The 26,581-nt window shown below is 39.2% G+C and overlaps 1 protein-coding gene across 1 annotated transcript in view; it reads right to left on the bottom strand.

Annotated features, from left to right (window-relative positions):
• NAV2 (neuron navigator 2) overlaps positions 1-26,581 on the bottom strand; it is a 453,334-nt gene that overhangs the window by 193,184 nt on the left and 233,569 nt on the right. The window contains 5 exon segments of the mRNA XM_078148755.1: positions 2,128-2,517; positions 5,511-5,619; positions 11,711-11,823; positions 15,100-15,736; positions 15,739-16,209. Of these exon segments, the coding sequence (XP_078004881.1) occupies positions 2,128-2,517; positions 5,511-5,619; positions 11,711-11,823; positions 15,100-15,736; positions 15,739-16,209 (1,720 nt within the window).

The raw sequence follows: 26,581 nt of genomic DNA, 5'->3' as shown, positions 1-26,581 counted from the left end.
TGTTCACCTGACTGGTTTGCCAGTAGTTAGATATACTGTGCAGGGCTCTAACAATGAAAAAAAGATTGCCTATTGATAATCAGCTTCTTCAACAGCTTCTATTAGGAGATGACATTGCCCTAATTGAACCATGACCCAGAACACTATAAAGCTTCCTCAGTGAAATCCACAGCAACGCAAAAGACATTGATCTATTTACAATGAAAAAAACAAACAAGGAAATAAAATGGGGGAAAAAAAACAGATACTACCCGGGAAACAATATGTAGCTGGAGGGATAGTTCATCACTGGTCTGTCCATCTGTCTTTCTCCATAAATGTGGGTGTATATAGATATACACACATATATGCATATATATGTATTCTACTATATATGTTCTACTAAATTCTGCAATCTACTAAATGTGTACACCAATTCTATGCATGCAAACATGTGAATATATGTCACACTTTTTTGTCTTTGTGTCAAGACTATCACACACACACACACACACACACATAGATAGATAGAGAGACAGATAGATGTTACAATGCAGAACTGGTGTATGCAGTGAGTAAATTTGCAGAATTGAGTAGAAAAGGAAGAAAGTGGGATTGCATTTGAGAAAATGTTCAGTACTTTCAATATTCCCCAAGTTGCTCATTGCCATAAAAAGGCCATTTCTTTAATGCTAAAACCCTCCCAGTGATTCTATATAACTGAAACACAGCATACTCTGATAATAAAAGAATCAAAAAAGATGCTTGGTGGACATAAGTTGGCTACGGTATAATGCCAACAACTACTTGTAGGTAAGGAATGAAAGAAGAGATATTATTGCGGTTATACATAGCTGGAAAAGGAGGTAGGCCAGTCTTTTAGTGGGACTAAGGGATAAGGGACAGTCAAACATCAGTAATCTTGGAATATTAAAAGTACGTATAGAAAGACTAGACTAAGAATTGAATAGGATAAAAAGTCATAAAAGGGCTGTTATCTGTCTTGGCGAAGGAATATCAACTTGAATGAAAAGGGAAAATGTAATTATAAAAGATATTCACAACTTTCTTATGAGACATAGGCAAGTACATTCTCCATTGATATGGGGATGAGCAATGTAACAACTCAGACTCCGGTCTTATACAGGGTCAATAGCTGACTTTGGTTGTTTACACTTATTCTTCTGTTACTAGCCCCAATACTAAAGAGCTATTCGCTAAAATGTAAGCTTCCCAAGCTGTCTGAAACATCAACGCATAACATTTTAGCTTTTATTTGATGGTTAAAGAAAGCCGCGATTTCTCCTAGGCTGTTACATCAAGATTCAGCATAAAATACTCTGCTATCGCCACCTTGTGGAAATAGTCAACATTACATCGAAGCAAAGTAAGTTCCTCTACATCAGCATTCTCAACAGAAATGCGGTAAACTAATTTATCCGGGACGCAAACAAACTAAACAAATAAAAACAGATAGCTTTTTTAATAGTACTTTGATCATTTTATCATTATACAATATGTACAGATCTGAGACGCTGTCATTTTCTGAATTGTCTTCAGAATTATTAAGATCTCTTCAAATGAGGCAGCTGGGTGGTATGGTGGATAGAGAGCAGGACTGGAGTCAGGAAGACCTTGATTCAAATCCTGCCTCAGTTTACCATCTGTGTGATTCTGGGGACATCGCAACATTTGTTTGCTTCAGTTTTGTGGTCTGTAAAATCAGGGAAATAATAGCACCTGCCTCACAGGGTCATGAGGATCAAATGGGATAATATTTGTAAACTGCTTTGCAGACTTTAAAGCACTACGTAAATGTCACCAAAAAAATTCTAAGTCTAGAACGTAGGCCTTCTGACTCTCAAATGATTGGTCCTTCCCTTTTACCACACTGCCTTAATGTATTTTTGAGATTGTGGTTAAATTTTAATTACTTCCTTAATTTGTCTCTTGTGCTCACAGACACACTAGACATAAGGGCAGTTGATGCCAGAAGGTAAGATGATGTGACGTTTTCTTTATTGTAACTCTAATAGTTGGTCACTAAAATGAGATGGCATGGTCCTGCAAAAGAAACGACAAAAGGCTAATAACTCTAGTAGCCCCGTCGTATGGCATAACTGAAGGATGGAAGGTACGGTTACTCACCCACTGGTGACGTCGTCAGTCCTGACGTTCTTGCCCAGAACGTCCCCGTCACTCATGTAGCCTGTGGCGTCCATGCTGATGCTTTCTAGGTCTATTTCGTCTCCCCCCTTATCTGAGATGTCCACGTGGCAAACGCTGCTGCCCCTGGATGCTAGCTGCCTTCTCAGGGGGGCGGAGTACATGTAACGACCTGACTCGGTGTTGATGAACCGGCTTGCGTTGGCTCTTGGCGGGTAGCCGTTGCCCATCGAGGGTGCGTCCCCTGCTTGGAGCCGAGGGCTAGACTGTCCAATTCTCCACGACAAAGGAGTAGGTCTTCCCGTCAAGCTGAGGATGCCACGCCCACTTATTTCAGTGGTGACATTGGCGTCAAATGTGGTTTCCAATGTGCTGGGGAAAAAAAAATTCTTTGTGTCACGACTGTTATGGTCTTAGGGTTATCACAATCCTTGAGGGTAGTGGGCGTTTCATTTTTGTCTTCCTATCTCCAGTGCCCAGCCTGGTGACGTCTGCTACATGGCAGGAGATTAATTAATTAATTGTTGGATTCAATTGAGTATCTTTCAAGAAATGAGGCAACTTGGCATAGTGGATTGAGATGCGGCTTTGAAGCCACGAAGATCTGGGCTCAAGGCCCACTTCTGACACATCCTGGCTCCACAAGTCCCTGACCTCTCAGTGTTCTAGGCAACTCTCTAAGACTCAAAGTTGTGGAGAAGGTGCTAATCTGAGCTGGTAGACTGGAGTTACTCCACTTGGGTGGTTCTTATCCCAGTAAATTACAGGTCTGGTTTTGATCAGTCATTTTTGCTTATATCTGACTCTTCATGACCCCTTTTGGGGTTTTCTTGGCAAAGATACTGGAATGGTTCGCCATTTCCTTTTCCAGATCATTTTCCAGATGAGGAAACTGAGGCAAACAGGGTTAAATTACTTGCCCAGGGTCACACAGCTATTAAGTGTCTGAGGCTGGATTTGAATTCAGGTCTTCTAACTCCAGACCTGGCACTATATCCACTATACCACCTAGCTGCCTCATAATCCTATCTTTAAATTTTTTTTTAAAAAGTAATTTAAAAATATAAAATCAAAGAGCATGTATATCTAATGTATAGCTTAAAAGTTCTATACTTAGGCAAATGGGTTTTTAGAATGTGTTACAAGATAATGAAACTACTGAATGTCATAAAACAAGTCAGTATCCTAAAATGATTCAAATAAGGTAACTCAAAAACTGTCAGAGCAATATCATATTTTGCATCTGATTAGAACTATGGAAGGAATTTTCTATGAATGGTCCAAATAGAACCATTTCAGTAACATTTTTCACAACCTCCTAAACTAGCATCTAAGTGTTTTGCTGATCTTCATGCTTTGACAGAATAGTAACTTCATCAAAAGAGGTAATCCTTTCCCTGCTGTAGAGAGCAACCCATCTAAGTCATTCCCTTGAGCATGCTAACCTATTAAATGGTCACCCATAACTCAGAAAAGCAAAGAAATGGGAAGAGTAGAATTGATGAAAATAAGACTTGAGGTTTCTCATCTACCTTTTCATTCTAGTTCACATCTAGTTCACATCTTTCCTTCTTTCTTTTTTTTTTCTTTTTTTTCTTTTTGGCTAGGCAATGGGGTTAAGTGACTTACCCAGGGTCACACAGCTAGTGTCCAGTGTCTGAGGCCGGATTTGAACTTCTTTCCTTCTTTCAAGGTAACATTTCCCATTCAAATATATTTGTTTGCTTGTTGTCTCTCCCATTATATTGTAGCTTCTAAGAGGGCAGGGATTTATCTTTTGCTTTTCTCTGGAGCCCTAGTGTTTAACCCAGTGCCTAGAATATAGTAGGTACTTAATAAATGCTTGGGGGCAGCAAGTGGGTGCAGTGGATAGAATGCCAGGCCTGGAGTCAGGAATACTCATCCTCCTGAGTTCAGATCCAACTTCAGATACTTCCTGGCTGTGTGATCCTGGGCAAGTCACTTAACCCTGTTTGCCTCTATTTCTTCATCTGTAAAATGAGTTGGAGGAAGAAATGGCCAACCACTCCAGTAAGAAAACCCCAAATGGGGTCAGAAAGAGTTGGATATAACCGATGATGACTGAACAACAGTAACAACAAATAGTAAATGCTTCTTGACTCTAAAGTTAGCAGTGTTTCTACCCATCCCACTACAGTCTTCCTAGCCATGACTCTTACAGATGACAATCTCTGATGATGCATCGATCCAGTCCATTTTGAGAACCTTGTTTTCTACCTATAATTGGTCCCTCAGGAGAAGCAATGGGACAAAAGGTCTCAAAAATATGAAAAACATTTAGGTTCAAGTATAATGAAAAAGTCACATGAGTCAGAAAGGGCTCAGAAAGCAAATGAATTTGGGGATATAAGAAAAACATTTATTTGTTCCCAAAGGCCACTAAGGTATGTAACCCGACATGACATAATCCATACTTCCTCTTGTCAATATCATGGGACTCTACTGGTGTGAGGAAGACAATGAACTTTATGAAATACATTAAGTAAATATTTCCGTTAGCAGATTTTGGTCCCATGTGTTCTGCAAAGCATGGCCGAGATATGAGGTCTGCCCTGATTTAGTTAGCACTATAAAAGTGGGGAGGTCTCAGGGCTTCATGGCTATATTCATTAGTCATAATGAGCTGTCATATTAATTGAAACTTGAAAATCAAAATAGACTCACTGGGAGTTTGACAGGGGAAACTCAGACTTCACTCTGGTAAACAATGGTAAATGACACAACCTCAATCTGCCAGAATAATTTAATATAGCTAACAGTGATATTCACTTAAACCTTTTGCCCAGCTTTTAAAACGGCCTGATTAACTATCCTTAAATACGTGTTCAAACAGAATCCAGACAGACATTTTAAGCATATTTAGAATATTATCATGGATTTTAAAAGTCCAACCCTACTTTTATATATATGTATACCTAGGCATGATAAACAATATTCCAGGGATTTACAAAAGAATTCGAAGCATGTATGTAAACCAGTAAATTAAATACAGTTTACCTGCTTGTACACAAGTATAGTAGAGATTTTTAAAAATGTAAATCAAATCAAATTTGAATAATTGCTTGATCTATGATATCATCTGGCTTTTATATCATCTGGCGCATTTAACAACTTTCTTTTTCTAAAGCTTATTTTGGGAAATCCTGTCTACATGGAAATCTGTACTCTAAAACTCCCCCTTTCACATTCCATGTAATCCTTTCTGAATTCCAGTATGCTTTCAGATCAATTTAATTTCCCCCATTATCAACACTCATCACTTGACTGGTGGTACACCCAGGCACAGAGCTAGCACAGTGGGATTATGCGCCGCTCTGACAGACATTATTCATGCTGCTGGTTACCTGTGTGTAACCTGAGTTCCTCGTAAACTGGACATGGTCTCCTCCAAGTTTTGCCGCAAGTCAGCAATGTTCTTCACAGTTCGAAGTCGTCGAGTTTCAGGATCCTCCCCTAGAAAAGAGATTTTAGAAGTAGAGTCAAGACAAAGCAGCATCTGTACCCTGTAAGGTCTCTATGGAATGGTGGATGAGGAGGAGGAGGAGGAGGAGGATAGCTGGTATTTACACAGCACTTTAGGACTTGGAAAACCCTTTACAAGCATTATCTCATTTGATCCTCACCACAATTCTGGGATATTTGCCGTCTTGTTCGGTCATTTCAGTCATGTCCAATGCTTCGTGACCCCATTTGGGGATTTGTTGGCAAAGATACTGGAGTGGTTTGGCCATTTCCTTCTCCAGCTCATTTTATAGATGAGGAAACTCAGGCAAACAGAGTGAAGTGACTTGCCCGGGTCATCATACAGCTAAGGCAGTGTCTGAGGTGGGATTCGAACTCAGGTTTTCCTTACTCCATGCCCAGCACTCTATTGACTATACCACATAGTAATGGATCACATTAATGTCTCTTGGCCAAACTGGATGTCAACTTAAAATGTTGGCATATGCTCTTCCTGCCATGTAGTCCATTTATGACTTTTAAAGAATTATACTTTGTCGTTTCTCATACATAACCTTCTACCAGTGCCAGAGGAAAGCTATAGAGCAAAGACTGAATCTTAGCAACTGTATTTCCAAGTTGACATTAGTTGTGTTTGCCCATGCCTTACAAACTAATTTAATCCAAACCAAGGTGAACTGAAAAATCCATTTGGATCATTAACAAACATGTGCTTTGATGGAGGCTTACTTTCTTCCTGCCTAAGTTTGATTAGTTTTGTTATTTTTAAAGGTGGAGGCTTGTGATTAGCTCGAGTTTCCAATTTTAGTGGGTCCTAGTACTGAGTGAGGTATATGGGGTAAAGGCAGAAGCCAGCAAGTAATAAAAAACTAGACTCACTAAAATTTAGGATGATTTTTCATTCATTTGCATAGGTTTTTTTGTAGGAAATATGCTTGTGTGAAGTTTAATACTGGAATTGAATGTATTAATCAGGGAGGGTGGTACAATGAAAAAAAAAGGGATTTAAAGTCATAACACCTTGGTTCAAGTCCCATCTCCTGTATTACTAACTGTGTGACTCTGGGCAAGTCACTTTACCTCAATTTCTTAAATTGAAAAATGAGGATAACAATATTTGCACTCTCTAACAGAGTTCCTATCAGGAAAGTGTAAATCAAGATCCTAAAGCACTTTATATATGAGAAATATTATTAACAGTGGAATAAAAAGCTAAGATTAATCAAAGAAGGCATCTGCTATCTATAATTAGCACCAGTCAGGTCCCATTTGGAGTTCAGTGTCCTGTTTGGGCCATCACACTATGAGAAGAGTTTAAAAACAGAAGGAAAATAATAGAAACTACTTTGAAAGAATCAAAAGGCAACCTATTAATGAAAGAAAGAGAAGTAGGGGCTTATTTAAGCTGGAAGTAAAATGACAGAGAAATCACTAAATGAATATATGCAAACAGTTTTCTATTTCCACATAAGAGAGCTAGAAGAAATGAGTTTCCATTATAACAAGTGGAATTTACACTGGATATAAGGTAAGAACTTTCTCACAGGCCACATGGTTTAAACTACTGGAACACACTGTTAGGGAAGGTTATGGAATTTTTGTTCTCAGGGAGGACAAGATAATATTTGTCTTGGCTGCAGATACAGACCTGTCTGAAGAGTGAGTAATAGGTTAAATAATCTTTTAAAAAATGATCTTTTAAGGACAAGGCATGTTAAGAAGTCATATAGGCTGAGGTTGCAATTAATAGTCTATAATAGCTGTATAGAGGAATCAGACGTTAAGCGACTCACTCAGGGTTACAAAAGCAACACATCTGAGATGAAAAATTTGAATTCTCTTTCTTTCATTAATAGGTTGCCTTTTGATTCTTTCAAAGTAGTTTCTATTATTTTCCTTCTGTTTTTAAACTCTTCTCATAGTGTGATGGCCCAAACAGGACACTGAACTCCAAATGGGACCTGACTGGTGCTAATTATAGATAGCAGATGCCTTCTTTGATTAATCTTAGCTTTTTATTCCACTGTTAATAATATTTCTCATATATAAAGTGCTTTAGGATCTTGATTTACACTTTCCTGATAGGAACTCTGTTAGAGAGTGCAAATATTGTTATCCTCATTTTTCAATTTAAGAAATTGAGGTAAAGTGACTTTGAATTCAGCTAGGTGGCTCAGTAGATACACAGCTGGACCTGGAGCCAGGAAGACTTTATATTCCTGAGTTCAAATCTGGCCTCACATATTTACTGGCTGTGTGACCCTAGGCGAGTCACTTAACCTTGCTTGCCTCAGTTTCCTCATCTGTAAAATGAGCTGGAGAAGGAAATGGCAAACTACTCCAGTATCTCTGCCAAGAAAGCTAATAGAGCTGCAAAAAGCTGGACATGACTGAAACGAATAGATAGCAGCTTCTTGGTTCCAAGACTAGCTTTCCATCCACTACCCTGTAGTTGCCTCTCTGGAAATAGCAGATAACATTTTATTTCTATATCTGAAATAAATATTACACTCCAAAGACTAATCAATTCAAGTATTTATTAGTTTTTCCCTTGTTCATGACAGTAAGAATTTTGGAAAGCACTTTTCTCAAGTATGAGAAATGAGTTAACTTACATTTTCCAACATAGTCTTTAAAACAAATGTATTCTGTTAAAGTACAAATGGAGTTCTAATTTAACCACCAAATCACTTCAAAATAATATAACTTTTGTCCTTCTCTTACACCACTAATTGCATTTATTTTATTGTCAATTTTCTATCTTTGCAGGACTGCCAAAGTGTTACTGACCATTCTGAGCAATTCCGAGATGTGCACTGAACGTTTGTTATGATGATAAACCAGGAGGAAAATTATAATCCCTTAATTAAATTCATTCTGAGTTCCTGGGAGGCAGAGATTGTTTGGTTTCTGTCTTTGTATCCTCAGTTCTGTATCTGATACGTCGGAAATATTTAACAAATGCTTGTTGGGTGAATGGTTGGATGGATGGATACTCCTGCTGAAGAAAATGAACTTCTGACCATTAGTTTATTATTATTATGATTATTATTAATTTTGGAGGCAATTGAGGTTAAGTGACTTGCCCAGGTTCACAAATCCAGTGTCTGAGGCTGGATTTGAACTCAGGTCCTTTTGACTCCAGGGCTGGTTGCTCTATCCACTGTGCTACCTAGTTTCCTTTTGTGACCATTAACTTAAAATGATTTTTATTTGTATGTATACAAAAATATGAATTGAGTATTTGTCCCTGTTAGATTGTAAGCTCCTTGAGGGAAAAATTGGGTCCAATTTTTATATTATACCTTACATACAATCCTATGCATCACCAAAAAATACTTTCTGACTGACTGATGAATGGAATAAGACAGAATTGCTCCAAAAAGTGCCTGCTTCCCTTGTCTAGCAATGATAATATCCATATATATAGAATTCCTTAGCTAAAGAGCTACGTTTTAATGCTTGCTCTAACTCTTCTGACTGGGAGGTTTCCAAGTCTTGAAGCTGCCACTGCTTCAGGGCATTAGTGACCTGCCTCTCCTGGGTGGTCACTCTGGGCAGCAATGATGACCCCAGCCCAGTGATCCCTCCCTCCTGTAAACTTGCATGGTCCTTTATAGTCAGCAAGTGCTTTCAACATGCTCCTCTGTATTATTGGCTCATTCATTGAACAGTCACTTACTAAATATCTGCTAAGTATTCCTGATGTCGCATTCCCTCGTTAAATTGAAATATCTTGAAGGCAGTGATCGGCTCTTATTCATCTTCATATCTCCTACACTGACTACACCTACATTCATCCCTTGCAGATTGTGGGGTCTTAGGGGCACAGTGCCCCCACAATCTGGAAAATCCATGTAAAGTTTTTTTGGCCTTCCCTTTGTACCAGAGAAGAAGTCTGATTTTTTCCTCTTTCTTTGATGAAGTGTTTACAGTACCTTACTGTAGAATTTGGGTTAATTATTTGATCATAGTTCTCTGTGTCTCTGCTAGCCTTTGTGTGTTGTCTGCAACTTCCACAAAACTATCAAAAAATTCCCATTGAATTTCTTATGCCGACCCACGATATATCAAAACCATGATGGGGAAAGTCGCGATGTGGAAGGGATAACTATATATTCATGTAATAAATATTTAATAAACATACGTTTGAATCATGAGGTTCCCCCAGAGCCTAGTGGCTTGTGAATGTAACTCAGTAGCCAAATGGCATACATAATCTGAACCATAAAAATTTACTCTGATACTGAATAACTGTGCAAAGTCACTGACCTCTTTGAGTGGAAAATGGGTGTAATGATGCCTGAAGTTACCCCATAGTGTTATTGTGAAGCTCAAATGGGAAAATGCAGATAAAGCACTTTATAAACCTTAAACTGCTATATAAACACCACCTCTTGTTATAATTTTAATTGTTATTACTCTTGTATAATTCCAAGATGTGTTTTCCATTGAACTGATTGATAAACTATAAGTACCTAAGGGAAATCCCACATTTACATAACCAAAGACATGAACACTGCAGTTGATGAAATGCTTTCAGTTATCCACTTCTGAACACACATGGTATTAATTTCTGCTCTCAAGAATACTATTTATCAGTTTAATCCAATTTGACAATACCATTCAGTATCTTGGTAACGCAGCTTGCAGTATATTTATCTTTGTTATTTCTGTACCTTCATTTGTAAGAAAGGTTTTTTTCTGTCCCCATTCTCAGGGCCTCCTGATAAGTAACAAAGATTAATTAGTTCCTATAACCTTGAAAGGTCCACGATGGAACTTGGGGGTTTTCTGAAATTTCATTTTGTTCGGGAGTTCTGGCATAGACAATATAAGTGTGATCCTGTTACTCCTCAGGTCAATATACACCAGTGGCTCCCTATTACCACTAGGTACAATACAAACTCCTATATTTGACACTTCAGCTCTTTCTAACTTGGCTTCAACCTACATTTCTAAATTTCTTATACATTACTCCCTTTCATTTTTTTAAAAAGTCAGTGACTAGGAAATTTATATGCAAATATCAGGACAATAGATGGCAGATTGAATGTGATGGTATTAGCTTTCAGTAAGATGCCCGGGATAATGAACAACTATGGCAAACAGGGGAAAGAGAAAGCAGACAGGCTAGTGAAAAGTGGGAAAAGAGGGAAGAGGAGAGAAGGGAAGGAAAGGAGAGAAAAGAGGAAGGAAAGGAAGAGAGGAATGCTGGAAGAAAAAAGAAAGGAGGGAAAGAAGGAGCAACATAGGGAAAGAAGGAGGGAAAGAGGATGGGGAAGAATAGAAGTTAGAAAGAAAAAAGGGAAGGGGAAAGAAGGGGAAGATGAAAAGTAAAAAGAAAAGGAAAGGAGAATAAAGAAGGAAGGTAAAAGGAAAGACGGAAGAAGGGAGAGTAAAAAAAGGAGGAAAGAGAAAAAGAAATGAAAGAGGAAGAAACTGATGGCGGAAAGAGGGAAAGGAAGGAAAGAGAGAAAGAAAATAGAAAAAGTCTAAAAGAGGGAAAGAAGTGAAGAAAAAAGGAAAAGAAGGAAAAGAAAGGAAGAATAAAGAGAAGGAAAGAAGAAAAAGGTTAAAAATAACAGAAGAGATGATAAAAAGGAGGGAAGGAAAAGAAAATGAAAAGGAGGAAGGAAATGGGAAAGAAGAGGATGGAAGAAATGAAAGAAAAGGAAGTATGAAGAGGGAAACAAGAAAGAAAAATAAAATGAAGGGGAAGGAAGTAAGGAAAAGGAAGTGAGGAAGAAAGAGGAGCAAGAGAAAGGAAGTGAGGCAGGGAAAGGAAAGAAGGAAGAACAAAGAAAGCAAGAAAAATAGGAAAACAAAGAAAAGGAAGAGGGGAGGAAAAGACAGGAGGGAGGGCAGGAAAAAGAAGCAAGGAAGGAAAAGAAAATGGAAGAAAAAAGGGAAAGGATGGACAGGAGAATTATAGGCAAGGAAAGGAAAATAAACCTAAATATTACATGCCTCATAACACTTCAGACAACTTCATTTCCCTTGTCCTTTCCCCTACTGTTGGTAGCTTTGTTTCCTGTCTCACGACCAAGACTCAGAATTTCCCCAACTCATGAAGACTTACCAGCAAGCTCTTCTCGGCCAGATTGTCCACTCTTAGTGTAGAGCACTGGCTCCATGCTCACTCCTGCTGTGCTGGGCTCTGTGGTGACATTGCCTTCATTGTCTGTCTGTGACCTTTATACACAAATCAAACCAGACACACTTATCAACAGAGACAGAGGTAGTCACATCACCAAAGTATCGCACCTACAACATCTGCACAACTGACTCTGTTACCATTTCGGCACACATTCGAATAAAGAGACCAGCAGACTGACTTTACATAATTCATTAGTCCCATGTTGAGCAATGTCCTAGAAACGGAAACACTTACTGAACTGTAAAAGATTAAATATTCATAGTCCAAATGGAAGGCCTGCAATCCCTCATTTGAGGTACTGAAATGCTTCTTTGAATTTTGAACAAGGTAATCAGCTCTGCCAGACATGAGATGCTTGGTGGGGATAACATCAGCACCAAATACTAACTTATAAGTGATCAGCCTTGCCAAGGAAGTCAATCATAGACATGGAAAAGAGGCAACTTCATTTACAAACACCTTATATTTGTCACCTGACATGACATCTCCCTGAAGGGGTTATTTGAAAACAAATCAAGAATGCTTTCAGCGCAGGTATGTTGGCCATCCAGGTCTGCATCAGGTTCCAAATTTTTGACATAAAAGGGGGTCTTTGATTATTATCTCAGCACTTGACTGAAATCAATATTCTCTCCAAATAACCACTTTCAAAATTTTCTCATCTTTGTGATATATCATAAGGGATAGCACTGTGCCCCTTCAAGAAACCAAACAATTTTTCACTATATATATATATATATAACACCACGTACATTTATATGACACACATACACACCTCTGTTCACTTAGGAACAGCATACATAAATACATAAATACATAAATGCTGAATTTATACGCACAGAGTAAAATCTTACTAATTTGCATCTTATCAATGTCAATTTGTGCAATTGCAGTCTGATACACTATTTATGAAGAAAGGGTTCAGCTGGAGTATGGACTGGTGAATATTAAAACTGCATCTTTAAAAGTATTTTACGATGCTAATTTTTGACTAAGTTTGGCTGACTTCCCAATCACAATTGGCCTGAAAGTGATGGATGTGATTATATATAAATTCTCAAGTACTCTCGCCTCTCTCCAGATTTAACATCAATGGACTATAATTGCACACTCAAAGGTCGCACTAGGCACTACAGAGCACAGTGGCTCCGACAAGTGAGTGACTCTCTACCTTTAAGAGACCAGTATATTACAGAAACAAAGACGGAAATCCAAGAGGCACACTGAAATGAAAAGATAAATTGGAAGATAAAATTGCATGCTGTTTCAAGGGCACAGACTTTTGCTTTTGTCTTTGTATTCCCAATGTAGAACAGTGCCTGGCATGTAGCAGGCACTTGATACGTGTCTGTTGATTGAATGAATTGGAAGTTTGTCCCTTTCTCTTGATTATTATTCATTAGATCTTATCTATTAAATGGTTTCCTTCTCTTTTAAGTTTGAAATTAAATATGTACTTATAAATAGACAACCAGGAATCTTGTGATATGTTTTATAGCTTTAAAAATAATCCTGGTAAAAACAATTGTAGAAAAATAAACTGGAGTTTCTGTATAATTTGTAATGGTCTCTTTTTAAATGCTGCCACTTTGAAAAAAAAATAGAAATGTGTGGTTTTAGATCAAATGATTCCTTCAACACTGTCAATATGTTATTAGTTATAATATTTTTATGAGTGGCAATGCAGCTGCCTTCATGCTTCACAGAATATTGGTATTCAAACACTGTCTGTAGATCAGCAGTGAGTCATTATCTAAGCATTTGTATTCTTTTTCAGTCTGGCTTGCTGAACATATTACTTGAATTAATAAAGAGATGACAATCTCTTGTCTAATAAGTTTAGTCTTGTCATACATGGAAGGGGAAAGGGACAGCAAAAGAGAAGAGAGAGACAAAAAGCAATGAGAAAAGGTCTATCCATTTTCCTCACTTAGCCAATTGACAAAGCTTTCTTGTTTAGGTTTTTTTTTTCCCCTATGAGAATCCCAAAGCATAGTCATTGTTTCCAGCTGCCAGTCAGGTGAAACTTTTATAAACTTACATAAATACGAAGGAAGAGGGAGAAAAAAAAAGACTTGGAATTCTCTGTTCAATGACATAGCAACATAAAGACCAACGTTTAAATGAGGGCATGTGTGTTTTTATATGTTGTATGCTCAGAGCAGAATGCCAGGTCTTTGAGGTCAGGAACTTCACACACACACGCGCGCACACACACACACATATATATGTACACGTGCATATATGTATACATACATATGCATGCGTCTGTGTATGCATGCATGTGTACGCATGTGTACGTATGTGTGCGTGTATATATAGGTGTATGTGTGTATATATGTATGCATGCGTGTATCTGTATGCATATGTTTATGTATATGTGTATATATGTATGTATATATACACATATATATGCACACACACACACATATATATGTATGTATATTGCTTTTGTGTTTCTTGATGCTTAGCACATCTGCCATATAGCAAGCACTTAATTAATGTTTATTGTCTGACTGCAGCTAACATGGTGGCTTGCACACAGTATATACCTAACAAATGCTTCTTAAGTTGGATTTTATAAGGGAAAAAGTGACGTACCTATTTCAGAGGCACTCATTATTGTTGAGTCATTTTAAGTCACGCCTGACTTTTTGTGATCCCATTTTGGGTTTTCTTGGCAAAGATATTGGAATGGTTTGCCATTTCCTCCCCCATCTCACTTTATGGATGAAGAAACTGAGGCAAACAGGGCTAAGCATTTGTCCAAGGTCACACAGCTAGTAGGTGTCTGAGGCTGGATTTTAACTCAAGAAGATGAGTTTTGCTGACTCCAGGCCCGACGTTCTATCCACTGAAGGCCCTTAGAGTTACTCTCCTATGTGGTAAAACTCTAGTCTAGTTGATCTGGTGTATATATGTACACACATTTTTTCAATTGACAGCTTGGTGCTTTGAGGTATCCTTAAATTATAAGCATAAAAAATTGCTTTTTCTTTATTGGTATCCTTCATAGCTTCCTAAACTGTTCTAGACAATGTAGGCACTCATGAAATACTTGCTGATTGGTTTTAGCAATTGACTATGAAGATTTACAAGTTATAATCCATGCAGTGGGAAGGCAAAGACTTACACATCAAAAAAGTTTCTTTCATTCTAACCGACATTTATTGAGTGACTGCTCTGGGTATCACCTTCCTCTAGGTGCCATGGGGGCACACAGATAAAGCCAACCCTGAATGGCCTCCCTAAGGAACTACCCAATGACCTTAGCTCACCAATGAAGAAGTCCCAGAGGAATGACCTCCTACCTGTACAGGAAAGGCGCTACTGTTGCAGTGTTGGGATGGTTGTATTGCTGTTGGGGCTGAGGTAGCTGGACACTGACAGTATTGCTTCCTGTGGTCTGGGTGGTACCAGATGGCCCACTGACAGTCTGGCTGCAGCTGCTGCTGCTGTTCAAGGCCACCATTCCTCCGAGCCCTTTCCCCTCTGAGGAGGCTAAGCTGGAGGAGGAGCTTGAGCGCCTGCTGTCCAGCGGAGTCTTTTGATGAGACAGCCCTGAGCTAGGTTTCCCGCTGCGGCTTCTCTCCCCTTCCTTTGAAGGTGGTGGGGCACTTGGGGATTTCCCAGGTGTGGTTTTCATCCCTGGTTTTGGTATTCCGCTGTGCGAGGAAGGGGTTGGCCCCTCCTTCTTGGCACTGTTGAGCTTCCCTCCTTTGGGTATAAAGCTTGCGATCTTCGATGACTTTTTGGGCATCTCTGTGGTAGTGGTTCCTGTCGCTTCGTCTTTTGGCTCCTCTTTCATTTCCGGCTTCTCCGTGACAGATGTCCTTTTGATAGTGTCCTTGCTCTTCTCCTTTTCCTTCTCCCGTTGCAGCTTCTCCTTTTCTTTCTCATTGCTTTTGGGGGAACTCTTCTTATTGGTCAGGGCCCGGCTGAATGTCTCTGTGCAATTCCCTTGAGTGCAATTTTCGGGCTATTGGAAGCTGGACTGGTAGTGGGGATATTTCGATTGGCAGCTTCTATCTCCTCACTCTCCTCAAAGCTGGGAAGCATCTCCAACCTCTCACAGCTGGTGTCTCGGGAGCCCGGCCCCTCCCCTGTCTTGGAGCCCCCTTTGCTATTGAAGAGCTTCAACTTTTCTAGCATCGATTTCTGGTTGTTAGGAGCTGGCTTGACGTTTTCTGGAGGGGGTCTGGGTGTCTCTGGCACCGGCTGCTTTACAGAAAGCATGGAAGACGTGGCAGTGTGCTTAGCGCTAAGGGATTTGCTTCGCCAGGGTTTTGCAGCTGAGCCTGGCTGGGGGATGGCTGAAGAGTTGTTGCAGTGAACAGAAGTGGGACTGCTGCTGCTCTGAAATGAGGCGGGGGCATTTTCATTCATCCCTGGGTGTGCGGAGGTGGGGCTTTCTGATGGCTCTGGAGAAACAGGGGAGAAAAACATGCACACAACTGTAAATCCTTCTTTGCACCAAGATAAGCTACGAAGAGGTTATTTCTACACAATATTAAATATCGCCATCCAAAAATATTCCTTCTCTTATTCCTCATTATGGCATGGAAATGGCCCTGGGGCCTCAAAAGTTGTGCTGGTGGAGCACATGCTCTGTCTAATCTCAACAAACTTGAATGACTTCAATAATTGATCCAGTGTGCCTATAATCTGAGAATCAGTCCAAGTTCAATGAGGGCCAGCCATCAGGTGAGAAATCTATCTGATCTCATAAAACTAACTACTTAAGTAAGGAGAGGTTGAAATCTGCACTGATGGAGATAGTACCCACAATGATTTCATTCTGTCTGTCTCCTATGCCTTCAACTATTGGAATCCCTCCATTCCTTTAAGACTGAGCTCCAACACTGTCTTCTACATGAAGCCTTTCTTGATCCCCTGATTTGTAACACTTTCCCTTCCCAACTATCTTTGACTTAACTACTTTATATTTATCTGTATTCCTTTTCTTACCAATTATTCTGCAGTAATGATGGCTTGATTCTTTATAGTTGTATTTTTGGTATGGAGGATGGTACTCAGTACATAATAGGTGCTTAATAAATGCTTAATTGATTGACGCAATCACAGATCTTTTGAAATTGAAGTATTATATGACAAATGTTTGAAGATCTGAACAAAATTACATCAAAATTACCTACTTTATGTATTATCTGAGTTAAATTTTAAATCCTAGACTGGCTCCTCCTCCCCATATCTAATTTGTTCTGGATCATATCCTGAACCATTTTTCATACATATTTAAAGAATGCGCACTAATTTTGACATCAGGTGCCTTGAAGCACAACTGAAAGGCAATGTAGCATAATGGATAGAGAATTGACCTTGGTATCAGGAAGACCTGGGTTCAAGGCCTGCCTCAGACACACTGATGGACAATGTCCTTTTTCTGTCCATCTATGCCTGGGTGACCAAAGAGATGTCACTTAACCTTGCTGTGCCTCAGACTACTTTCTAAGGCTCTAAGTTAAGAGCTCTAAGGTTCTTGGAGTCTTTCTAAAGCTCTAAAGAACTCTAAGAGTTGCTCTGTGACATTGCCTGAGTTCCCACACTAGACTTTCCTTACACTGATAAAATCAGAGGTCTAGACCCACCCTACTTCCAACTAGATAAAAAAAAAAGAGCACAACTAAGAAGATAAACCTGCATTTTTAAAAAATCATGTTATAAAGTTGACTATAAAATATTTTTAATATCATTTTTGAATATCAAGTCATACAAATAGCTCAAACCTTCCCATTTTTTCTTCCTTTTTAAAGATAATAATCCTCTAAGAATAGGTGCTGACCTGCATTGGTGAAGGGAGTTTCCTCACAGGGAGTTCCCTATAGAAATGAAATCACAGTTCTAGTAAAAAGAAAAAAAATATTCTTTATTGGTGTCAGTCCAAAAAGTGAAAGGAGAAAGTATTCCTAGATCAGTTTTCAGCAGAGAGAAAAATCCCCAACAAGAAGTTTGCTAAGACACCGCATACACACTCCTTTGACTCCACTAACGCTTTTAGACAGGCACTGGGATCAAACTGGTTTGCTTTTAACCACAAGCTAGGTAAGAGCTGGACGTGTCCACACAGCTCTGTCACAAGCAGAAGAACATGAGGAACATTGCTTTATCCCAAAGCAAAAGCTATCCCTTGGCTCCTAGCAAGCACTGCCCTTCAAAGAGGGTTGGTTTTTTTTTTTTTTTGGTGTGTCATTAAAGCCACAAAATGCTTTCAAATAAGAACTGGAGTTAACTTGCATTAGTATGTTTTCAAACGTGGATTTCCATTACAGACAGAGGCTAACCAGTTTTTTTTTTAAATAAAAAAATAAAATTATAGTCTCCTTATGCGGCAAACTTAAATGATACATCTCTATCTCCTAAGTGAATCCAGCTGGAAGAAAGGTTGGTGGCAGTTACTGCCGGCATCCTAACTCAGCCCAAATTCTCCGCTTTCCCTGCTCTGACACAGATACCCACAGCCTGTACCCCAAAACCAATCTTCTTCATTTTATATAGCAGTTCAGTAACTAAAGAGAAAGCCTGAAAAAAAAAAGATTGCAATTAGATAACTTACCTAGCAGCAGTCACTTTCTCCATTAATGTTTGTCTTTGAGAACTTACCCTTCTGGAGACGCTGCACTCCCAATTGTCACAAATGTTTTCGGTTAAACTGCTCATGTTTCTAATTAACTTTTGTCATCCATAACTGCTCTACTGCCCAGGAGCCTGCTGGGGATTAACGGCATTTTTCTCTTTTTTTTTTTTTTTTCAAACCTATGTTTCTCTGCCCTCTAGCAACCAAGTACACCGTACATAGAGCTGCTTTTTAGAATTTAAAAATAAACGGCTGTTGAGGGCTTGGGCTTTTTCAGAGGCAAGAGCAGTCTGGTGAGTCCAACACTGTAAATCATGGAGCTCTTGTAACCGCATAAGAACTGCTTCACTTCATTTTCAGAGGCTCCGGGAAGATATAGCTCGGGTGTGATCCAAAACAGACCTCCCAATGTTTGAAAACATCTTCCCGACTTACTGGTGATTTGGGTTTTAAGGGGAGGGGGCTAGATGTTCCCTGATGACAACCTCATGGGCATTCAGACCACAGGGTCTGTGAGTTTGGGAAGCCAAGAAAACAAATAATTCCTTTGGGAAACAGAAGAGGTTACCAAAAACCCAAGTTTGACACAAGCAGAAGGCTTTCCTAGTGTTCGATTATTATTTCTAAATAATAGTCGTTAATGGGGCAGGGCAAGTTTCCCATGAGACTTTTTTTTTTAACAAATATAAATGACTGAACCCCAGGACACCTGATATTCAAAAAGAAACTTAGATCACTAATATCAGGAGGAATCACCTATCGCATTCAGTGTCGCAGATGGTAAAGCCACTCCACCAGGGACCAGACCTTCAGTTGAACATTTTACTTTTCCAGCTTTATTCCATGTTACTCTCCCCTATATACTCTATGGTCCATTCACATTGGCCTTTCTCTTCTTCCTCAGACATGACCCTCCATTTCTTATCTTTGTGCCTTTGCATCGGCTATCCCTCATGGAAAGCACTCTCTCCTCACCATCTCTTAGCATTCTAGTTCCCTTCAAGATTCAATTCAAATACTGCTTTCTACACGAAGACTTAACTGCTCCTTCTAGCTGTTTCTCCCTTCCCCTAAACCGCCTCTTCTCCCCCACACCTCTCCCCAACTATCCGCTGTCTATTTTTGTAGGGATATGCCCATTTTGTTTCTCTGATGGAATGTAAGCTCTTTATGCACAAATAAGTTTCACTTTTGTCTTTGTACCCTCAGAGGCTGGTCCATAATGGCTATGAAATAAATGCTTGTTGATTGAACACATCAGTCCTGCTCTCACCTCAGTGCCACTGACAAGCGCTGTCTCAAATATTGTCTTGACTAGAAATTGTGGTAGTATGACAGTTCCCATGTGACTTAATGGTCCCATAATATGATACCGAATGTGGACTATGACATCATGAAATCAATGGCCACAAGTCTCTTGAGACCACTCTTTGCCTGATGAGGAACTGACTACTCCTTCCCCAATGACTGTGATTTCTAGACTGTATGTCATTATATACCCTTATTAGAAGCCACATGAGATGACCATGTGAGAGTCGTTTTGGAAATGGATGGGGTAATTAATTAATTGCCTACCTAGCACTTTCTTATAGCCCATTTGATCATGGTAACTGATGTTGAACTCCTGAACACACATAATATTTTTAAAAATTGCATTTTATTCTTTCCCCAATCACATGTAAAGATTGTTTTTACCACTCATTTGAAAAAAATTTTGAGTTCCAATTTTCTCCATCCTTCTCTCACTTCCCCCTTCCCTAATATGGTAAAGCAATTTGATATAGGTTATATATGTGCGATCATATAAAGCATTTCCATATTAGTCATGTTGTGAACAAAGCAGACCAAAAGGAAACACGCACACACACACACGCACACATACACACACACACAGTGAAAAATAGTATGCTGCGATCAGCATTTAGACTCCATCAGTTCTTTCTTTGGAGACAGATAGCATTTTTCATCATGAGTCCTTTGGAATTGTCTTAGATCATTGTATTGCTGATTATCATACAATATTGCTACTACTGAGCATAATGATTTCCTGGTTCAGCTCACTTCACTTTGCATCATCGAACCTATATATTTGGAGAGACTCTATTGGTAACTGCAAATGGTTTGTTCAAGTTCTAATATAATATCCTTCAGGAACAGGTAGGTACTGGACACAAAAGAAAGAGATGCAAAGCGGTCATTTACAGAGGTGGGTAAAATGTGCCAAGTTGTACTTGGCAGTCCTGTGTATTTGTGTCAAGGAATGAAGGGAACTGACCAAGGCTATACATGTCTAGCCTGTTTTCACTCAAATCAGAATGGTATCAATCCCGCTCTTCCCACCCTGGATAAGCAATGTGGTAGGTCTGAAAAAAATGACTGAAGTCTCCCTTTGTTCTGTGGAACTCATTTATAGCTGTTACAATATCATATATGATTACTGGAATATAATATAATGTAACCATGTATTGTAATACTTCAGAGGAAGATTCATAGACTAACGTAGTTTCCATATTAGCTTATGATTAGATTAAATTAATAATTAAATTAGGTCAATTATTAGATTTTTGTTACACCGTTGTCAGTAACTTCCAATAGAGATGTCCATTCCACTAATTCCAATCTTCATTACCTCTTACCTGGACAAATCTAACAGCCTCCTGATTGGTCTCCCTGCCTTAAATCTCTCCTCTCTCCAGCCTATCTTCCACATGACTGCCAGAGGGGTTTTCCCAATGTAGAGATCTAATCATGCCACTTCCTTGCTTTAGAAGCTTCCGTGGCTCCCACTTGCCTTTAGCGAAAAAAATATAAAGTCTGCTTGGCATTTGAAGTCTTTCAATATCTGGCTCTTAGCACAGTGCCTGGCACATAATAGGTGCTAAATAAATACTTATAGTTCGACTGGTTACAACATTGACAGATGTTCCTGTACATAACAACCCTTAAAATGTTTACTGATTTATTGTATATACATTTCCTTTACACTATGCTATAGCCAAACCATCCTACTTGCTATTTTCCATAGAGGATGTTACATCTCTTGTCTGTCTTTGCAAAAACAGTGGCTAGAGTGCCAGGTTTGGAGTTGGGAAGACTCATCTTCCTGAGTTTAAATCTGACTTCAGAAGCTTACTAGCTGTGCGACCCTGGGCAAGTCACTTATCCCTGTCTGCTTCAGTTCCTCATCCATAAAATGAGTTGGAGAAGGAAATGTCAAACTCCTCTAGTATCTTTGCCAAGAAAACCCCAGATGAGGTCATGAAGAGTTGACACAACTGAAAAGACCGAAAAAATTACATCTCTCTACTTCTGCCTCTCAGAATCTCTAACTTCCTTCAGACCTCAGCTCCAGTGTCACCTCCTACACAAGGGCTAGCCTGATATCCCACCACCAGTTTCCAGTGCCCTCTAGCCTCCCAAATCACTTTTAATTTTGTGTATGTATCTCTTGCTTATTTATTTGTTTACATTCTCTTTTCTCTATTAGAAGGTAAGCTCCAGCACTACACCCACTGCCCAGTACATTGTAGTTGTTCAATAAATGCTTACTGAATTGAATTCCTTGGAACGTATAAAGTATAGGAAGAAGTAAAGAAAGTATGGAAAATGTTCCATTAAGGTGTATCTATTATTGTTTTTCCTAAGAGACATGCCATCTACACCCTCATAGATTAAAATCTCTGTACTTGAATATCTTTTCTCCTGTGAAATTTTATATGTCCAAAGAGCATTTATTTAGCACTTACAATCATCTCTACAATACAGATCCACCCTAGAGAACTGGCCACTGATTTATAGAGCCTCAAAACCACACGGGAAGGAATAGAGACACAGAATATTTCCTGTTCTGCTTTTAGGGTATCCCTTGGTTTGTGAAAGTCAGAGAGAAGACCAGGATGAGAACTCAGAGTTTCAGAATTTCCACTTGCCTCTTTAGACTCCTAGACCCAATGTCTATGCCCCCTTGACGTGAGACTCATGCCAATGTGTAAAGCTACTAGAGCTAAAATGATCTTTAGAATGGAGTGAGTTGATGGTTTCTAGATCTTAAGCCCTAGGAAGAATGTTGCTAGCTTCTTTGATCTGAGGATCATATCTTCTCCTCCGATAACTCACTCCTTGATTTTGATAACAGGTACAGAACTCTCATGTGATCATGGAGTCCCTAAATATCTAGATATCAGAAAGAGCTCAATGTCATAAGCTATCCTTCCAAGGTCAACTGTAACAGATGCTCACTAAATTGACTGCTATTTGAGATAATAACAGACACACACTCACACAGATCTTTGTAAAAAAATACTGTTTGAAGGCAAATCCTTTCTTTGGAAAGCTGGCATTTCCCTCCCTAAGTGTTCCAATTTATTGTGCCCTTTACCATGTTAATGAAGCAGGATGTTATACCAGAAAGATCACTGGATTTTTTGTTCTGTCACTAACTTGGGATGAACCACTTAACCTCTTTGAGACTTTGTTTTCCCACCTGTAAAGTGACAGAAGTTACCTTTTTGAGCTCTATTTTCCAAATACCTAAACAGCAGACCTAAGGCTAGGCTGTGGTCAGCACTTTTCCTCCAAGTACATTTTACCTAGGAAATCCATGAAGTCATTGGCAGTCCAAAGTTTGATGGATTCACTCCTTATCTCTAAATATGTTGAACCTTCAAAGTTCACTTAATATTTAACTATTGCTGATTAAAACTGATACATTCAACCCCAGGAAATTCCTACACAATTCCAAAAATGCCAGAAACATATTAAGCAAAATTCCAAGGGTTTTACTTTAAAATCAATGGAACTACTTTCACTGATGTCAAATGGGGTGTGTGTGTGTGTGTGTGTGTGTGTGTGTATACACACATATATTTGTGTGTATGTATGTATATATACACATGTATGTATATACATGCACGTATGTATACACACATGTATATATACATCTGTATGTGTGTGTATATATATATATATATATATATATATATATATATATATACATACATGTATACACACACACACACATAATTTTTTTCCTCTATTGAGAATAGAGAATAAATACATTTTTCTGTTGAAAAGCTTTATCTGAGATAAATTCTGAAGCTGCAGGGGGTTAGGGGAGGGAAGTGAAAGAACGTTGTAAATGATCAAGAAACATTTTTTGAAAAGTCATATATAATCTCTTCTACTGGTACAATGGATAATGTAAGGGACCTCGAGTCAGAAAGCCTCAAATTCAGGTCTTATCTCTGACACTTTAATGCCCATGTGACTGGGTGAAATCTCAGCCTCAATTTATATCTCTGGTAAAACAGGGATAACAATAACACCTACCTAACAGGAGTATTGGGAGGATAGAAACAGATATTTGAATAAAGCATTTTTCAAACCTCAAAGCACTATATAAACGCTAGCTATTATTAAATTCAAAATAAGTTATAAAGGGTCAATCAGGGTTGAAGGGAGAATTAACCCTAACCTTCAGTTTGTAGAGTTTCATTTACTAATTAGATTTATTTTCCCGATACTTTTTTTATTTCTCACATGTATCCTGTGTTTGGAAAAATGATTGTATCTGCTTGGATGAGCACTCCCACCCCCCCAAACAAAACAAAAACAAAACCTTGTGCTTTCTAATGAATGCCTCCAGCCCACAAACCATCAGTGTGGAGGAGAAAGTTTCATTTAACCAGCACCAGAGACAGGCTACCTTGAGGCAAAGGGTTCCCGCCCCCCCTTTTCCTTCTTCCTTTTAAAGCTAGGGGTTAATCCTCCCAAGAGGAATGATGTTTAGTTTCTTCAGAAACCTGCCTTAACCTTCACTTACAATAACCAAAATACATTCTAAATGAAAATACTGTCTAGGTCGGATAAATAAGCATTTCTTCTCCCCCCACCCCGCCACCTTTCCAAAGGCAAATGCTGGCCCCAAGTTTATTTTGTTCCCAGCATTTCAGTTAGGCATACGTTGGTGGTCTGGTCGAAATGCCAAAAGGCATCACTGGATAAAGTATCGTGTACTGGCTGATCTGTGCTCCCAACGAATATTCCTATTACACTAAGCCAATCCTTGAGGAAGGGGAAACCCCCCTGTCCATGGAGGCTTCAGGCTTAAATCTCCCACTGAACTCTTTAGGGAATGGGCTTGATAATTGGGACTGGAGAAAATGTTTGCAATTTCCCATAATTTGTCAAGCTGTCAATCTCAGGCATGCAAATTTGCTAGAATAATTGAAACCAGTTTTTTTTTTTTAAGGGCATGGACTACAGCAACATAGACGGCAGATTGTTTTCAGGATGCCTTCCTGTTACCCAGGTCAGTCCCTTTAGTGTTCATCTTTCAATTCCAAGACACCTGAAATGTATGAGCTCTTTATTTCACAGTTCTAAGAAAGAAGCTGGTTTTTCATAAAGTTGGTGGTTTCACAGCACTTTTTGCTTCAACAAAAATCTATTAAGCAACTACTGTGTACAAAGTACCATGTTAAGTGCTGGGGGAGATAAAAAGTTGAGATAAGACAAACATCTAACTATAATATACAACATTACTTAAGTGGACCATCAATTCTGAATTTTCGTCTACTGACAGATGCCTGCCCATCTTGTGTATATCTTTTCTATTCCCTCCTCTGAAAGTTTCCTGCAGGTGATCCATACAATTCTACATAATAAGTAATTTAAAGGTGTTATGGTTTATTCCTTTTCTTAAACTTATCATTACTATGACCTGCTTCTCCTTTTCCTCCTCTTCCCCTCCCCATATCACAGGGAAGAGAGATGGAAGAACAGAAAAAGAAGACATGAGGAAGACCCTAAAGAGGAAGGTAGGAAGACGAAGGGATAATTAGTTGGAAGGCAGAGATAGGCAGTACAGGTTACTTGAATTAGGTCTTCTTGGGCAGGTTCCTTCTCTCTAGGACACCATTTCATCTTCTGTAAAATAAAGTCTTGGGGTCTTTGTGAGGGGGTACTCCCGTGAATGCTACCTGGGGAGGGCAGAGGCTGCAGGATCCCTTGTGCTCAGAAGTTCTCAGCTAGTATATCTAGAATTTACAGAAAGTCTGACACCAATAACGGAAGATGGCCCCGAAGTCTTAGCGTTGTTTTAAGCTATGAAAGCTGCGCTGACCATTCCAGGGCCATCCTGAGCACTGAGCCCTTGAGAGTGGTGGGGACCAAGAGGCTGCCTAAATGGGGAGAACCAGGCCAGGCAGGAAACCTAGCAGGTGAAACTCCCACGAGGATGAGCAGCGAAACTTTCTGTAAATTAGATTAATTTGAATGAGATGATCTCTAAGGCCCATATTTCTGCTCCATATCCGTGATTCTATGGGACTAAGACCCAGAGACAGTTCATCTCTCATTCTGTCTTACGTTCCTGAGATGGTCAGAGGCCAAGCTGGGTTAGAATCCAAGTGTCATGATTCCCATTCTAGTGCTTTTATTACTCTATGGCTGCCTCTCTGGTATACATAGTGGACGTGAGGGATGGGTCACCTGAGATATAAGACTCATATGAAACTGTAACCATTGAAACAAAAAAAATAGAAACTCTGAGAAACAGGCCATCAGAGCTGTAAAGGGAGAGACAAAGTTGTTAGGACCAAATCACTCTGAAGGAAACTTGACAGAGTCCAAACTCCTGCTTTTGGGGAGAACTATACCCAGAGAAGTCCCCTGATACTTTGGAAATTTCTTACCAAGGAAACAACAAATCCTGTGAGTAACTCGTTATAATGTCCTACAGTAACATGACCCTGGGCAAATCCTTTCCTTTCTCTAGACTTTTGTTTCTTCATCTGTCAGTGGAGGTGGGTCAGTGTAGGACTCAAGAATTATTAACCTGGGGTCTGTGAACTTGATTTTGTGTGTGTGTATATGTTGATAACTGTAGTTCAATATAATTGGTTTCCTTAAGAATCCTATATATTTTATTTTATACATATTTTATATTTTTATATTTTATATACATTTTATACATTTAAAGACATTAATCTAAGAATCGGGCCATAAACTACACCACAGGATGGCCAAAGGGGTCCGTGATAGGAAGAATCAGAACATTGGGATGGATGAGCCCTAAGTTCCTTTCTGAAAGTTCTATGGGTGACACAGGAAATGCTTCCTTAAATCAGTCATAATGTCTCCGTTACAGAAGCAGCCCCATTGTTTCTTGCTCTGTCCTTAGTGAAAATAGAACAGCT

The sequence above is a fragment of the Phascolarctos cinereus genome, unplaced genomic scaffold, assembly GCF_003287225.1.
Source record: "Phascolarctos cinereus isolate Bilbo 61053 unplaced genomic scaffold, phaCin_HiC Scaffold_9;HRSCAF=440, whole genome shotgun sequence".
NCBI lineage: Eukaryota > Metazoa > Chordata > Mammalia > Diprotodontia > Phascolarctidae > Phascolarctos > Phascolarctos cinereus.
This window is presented reverse-complemented; position numbering and strand designations above follow the sequence as displayed.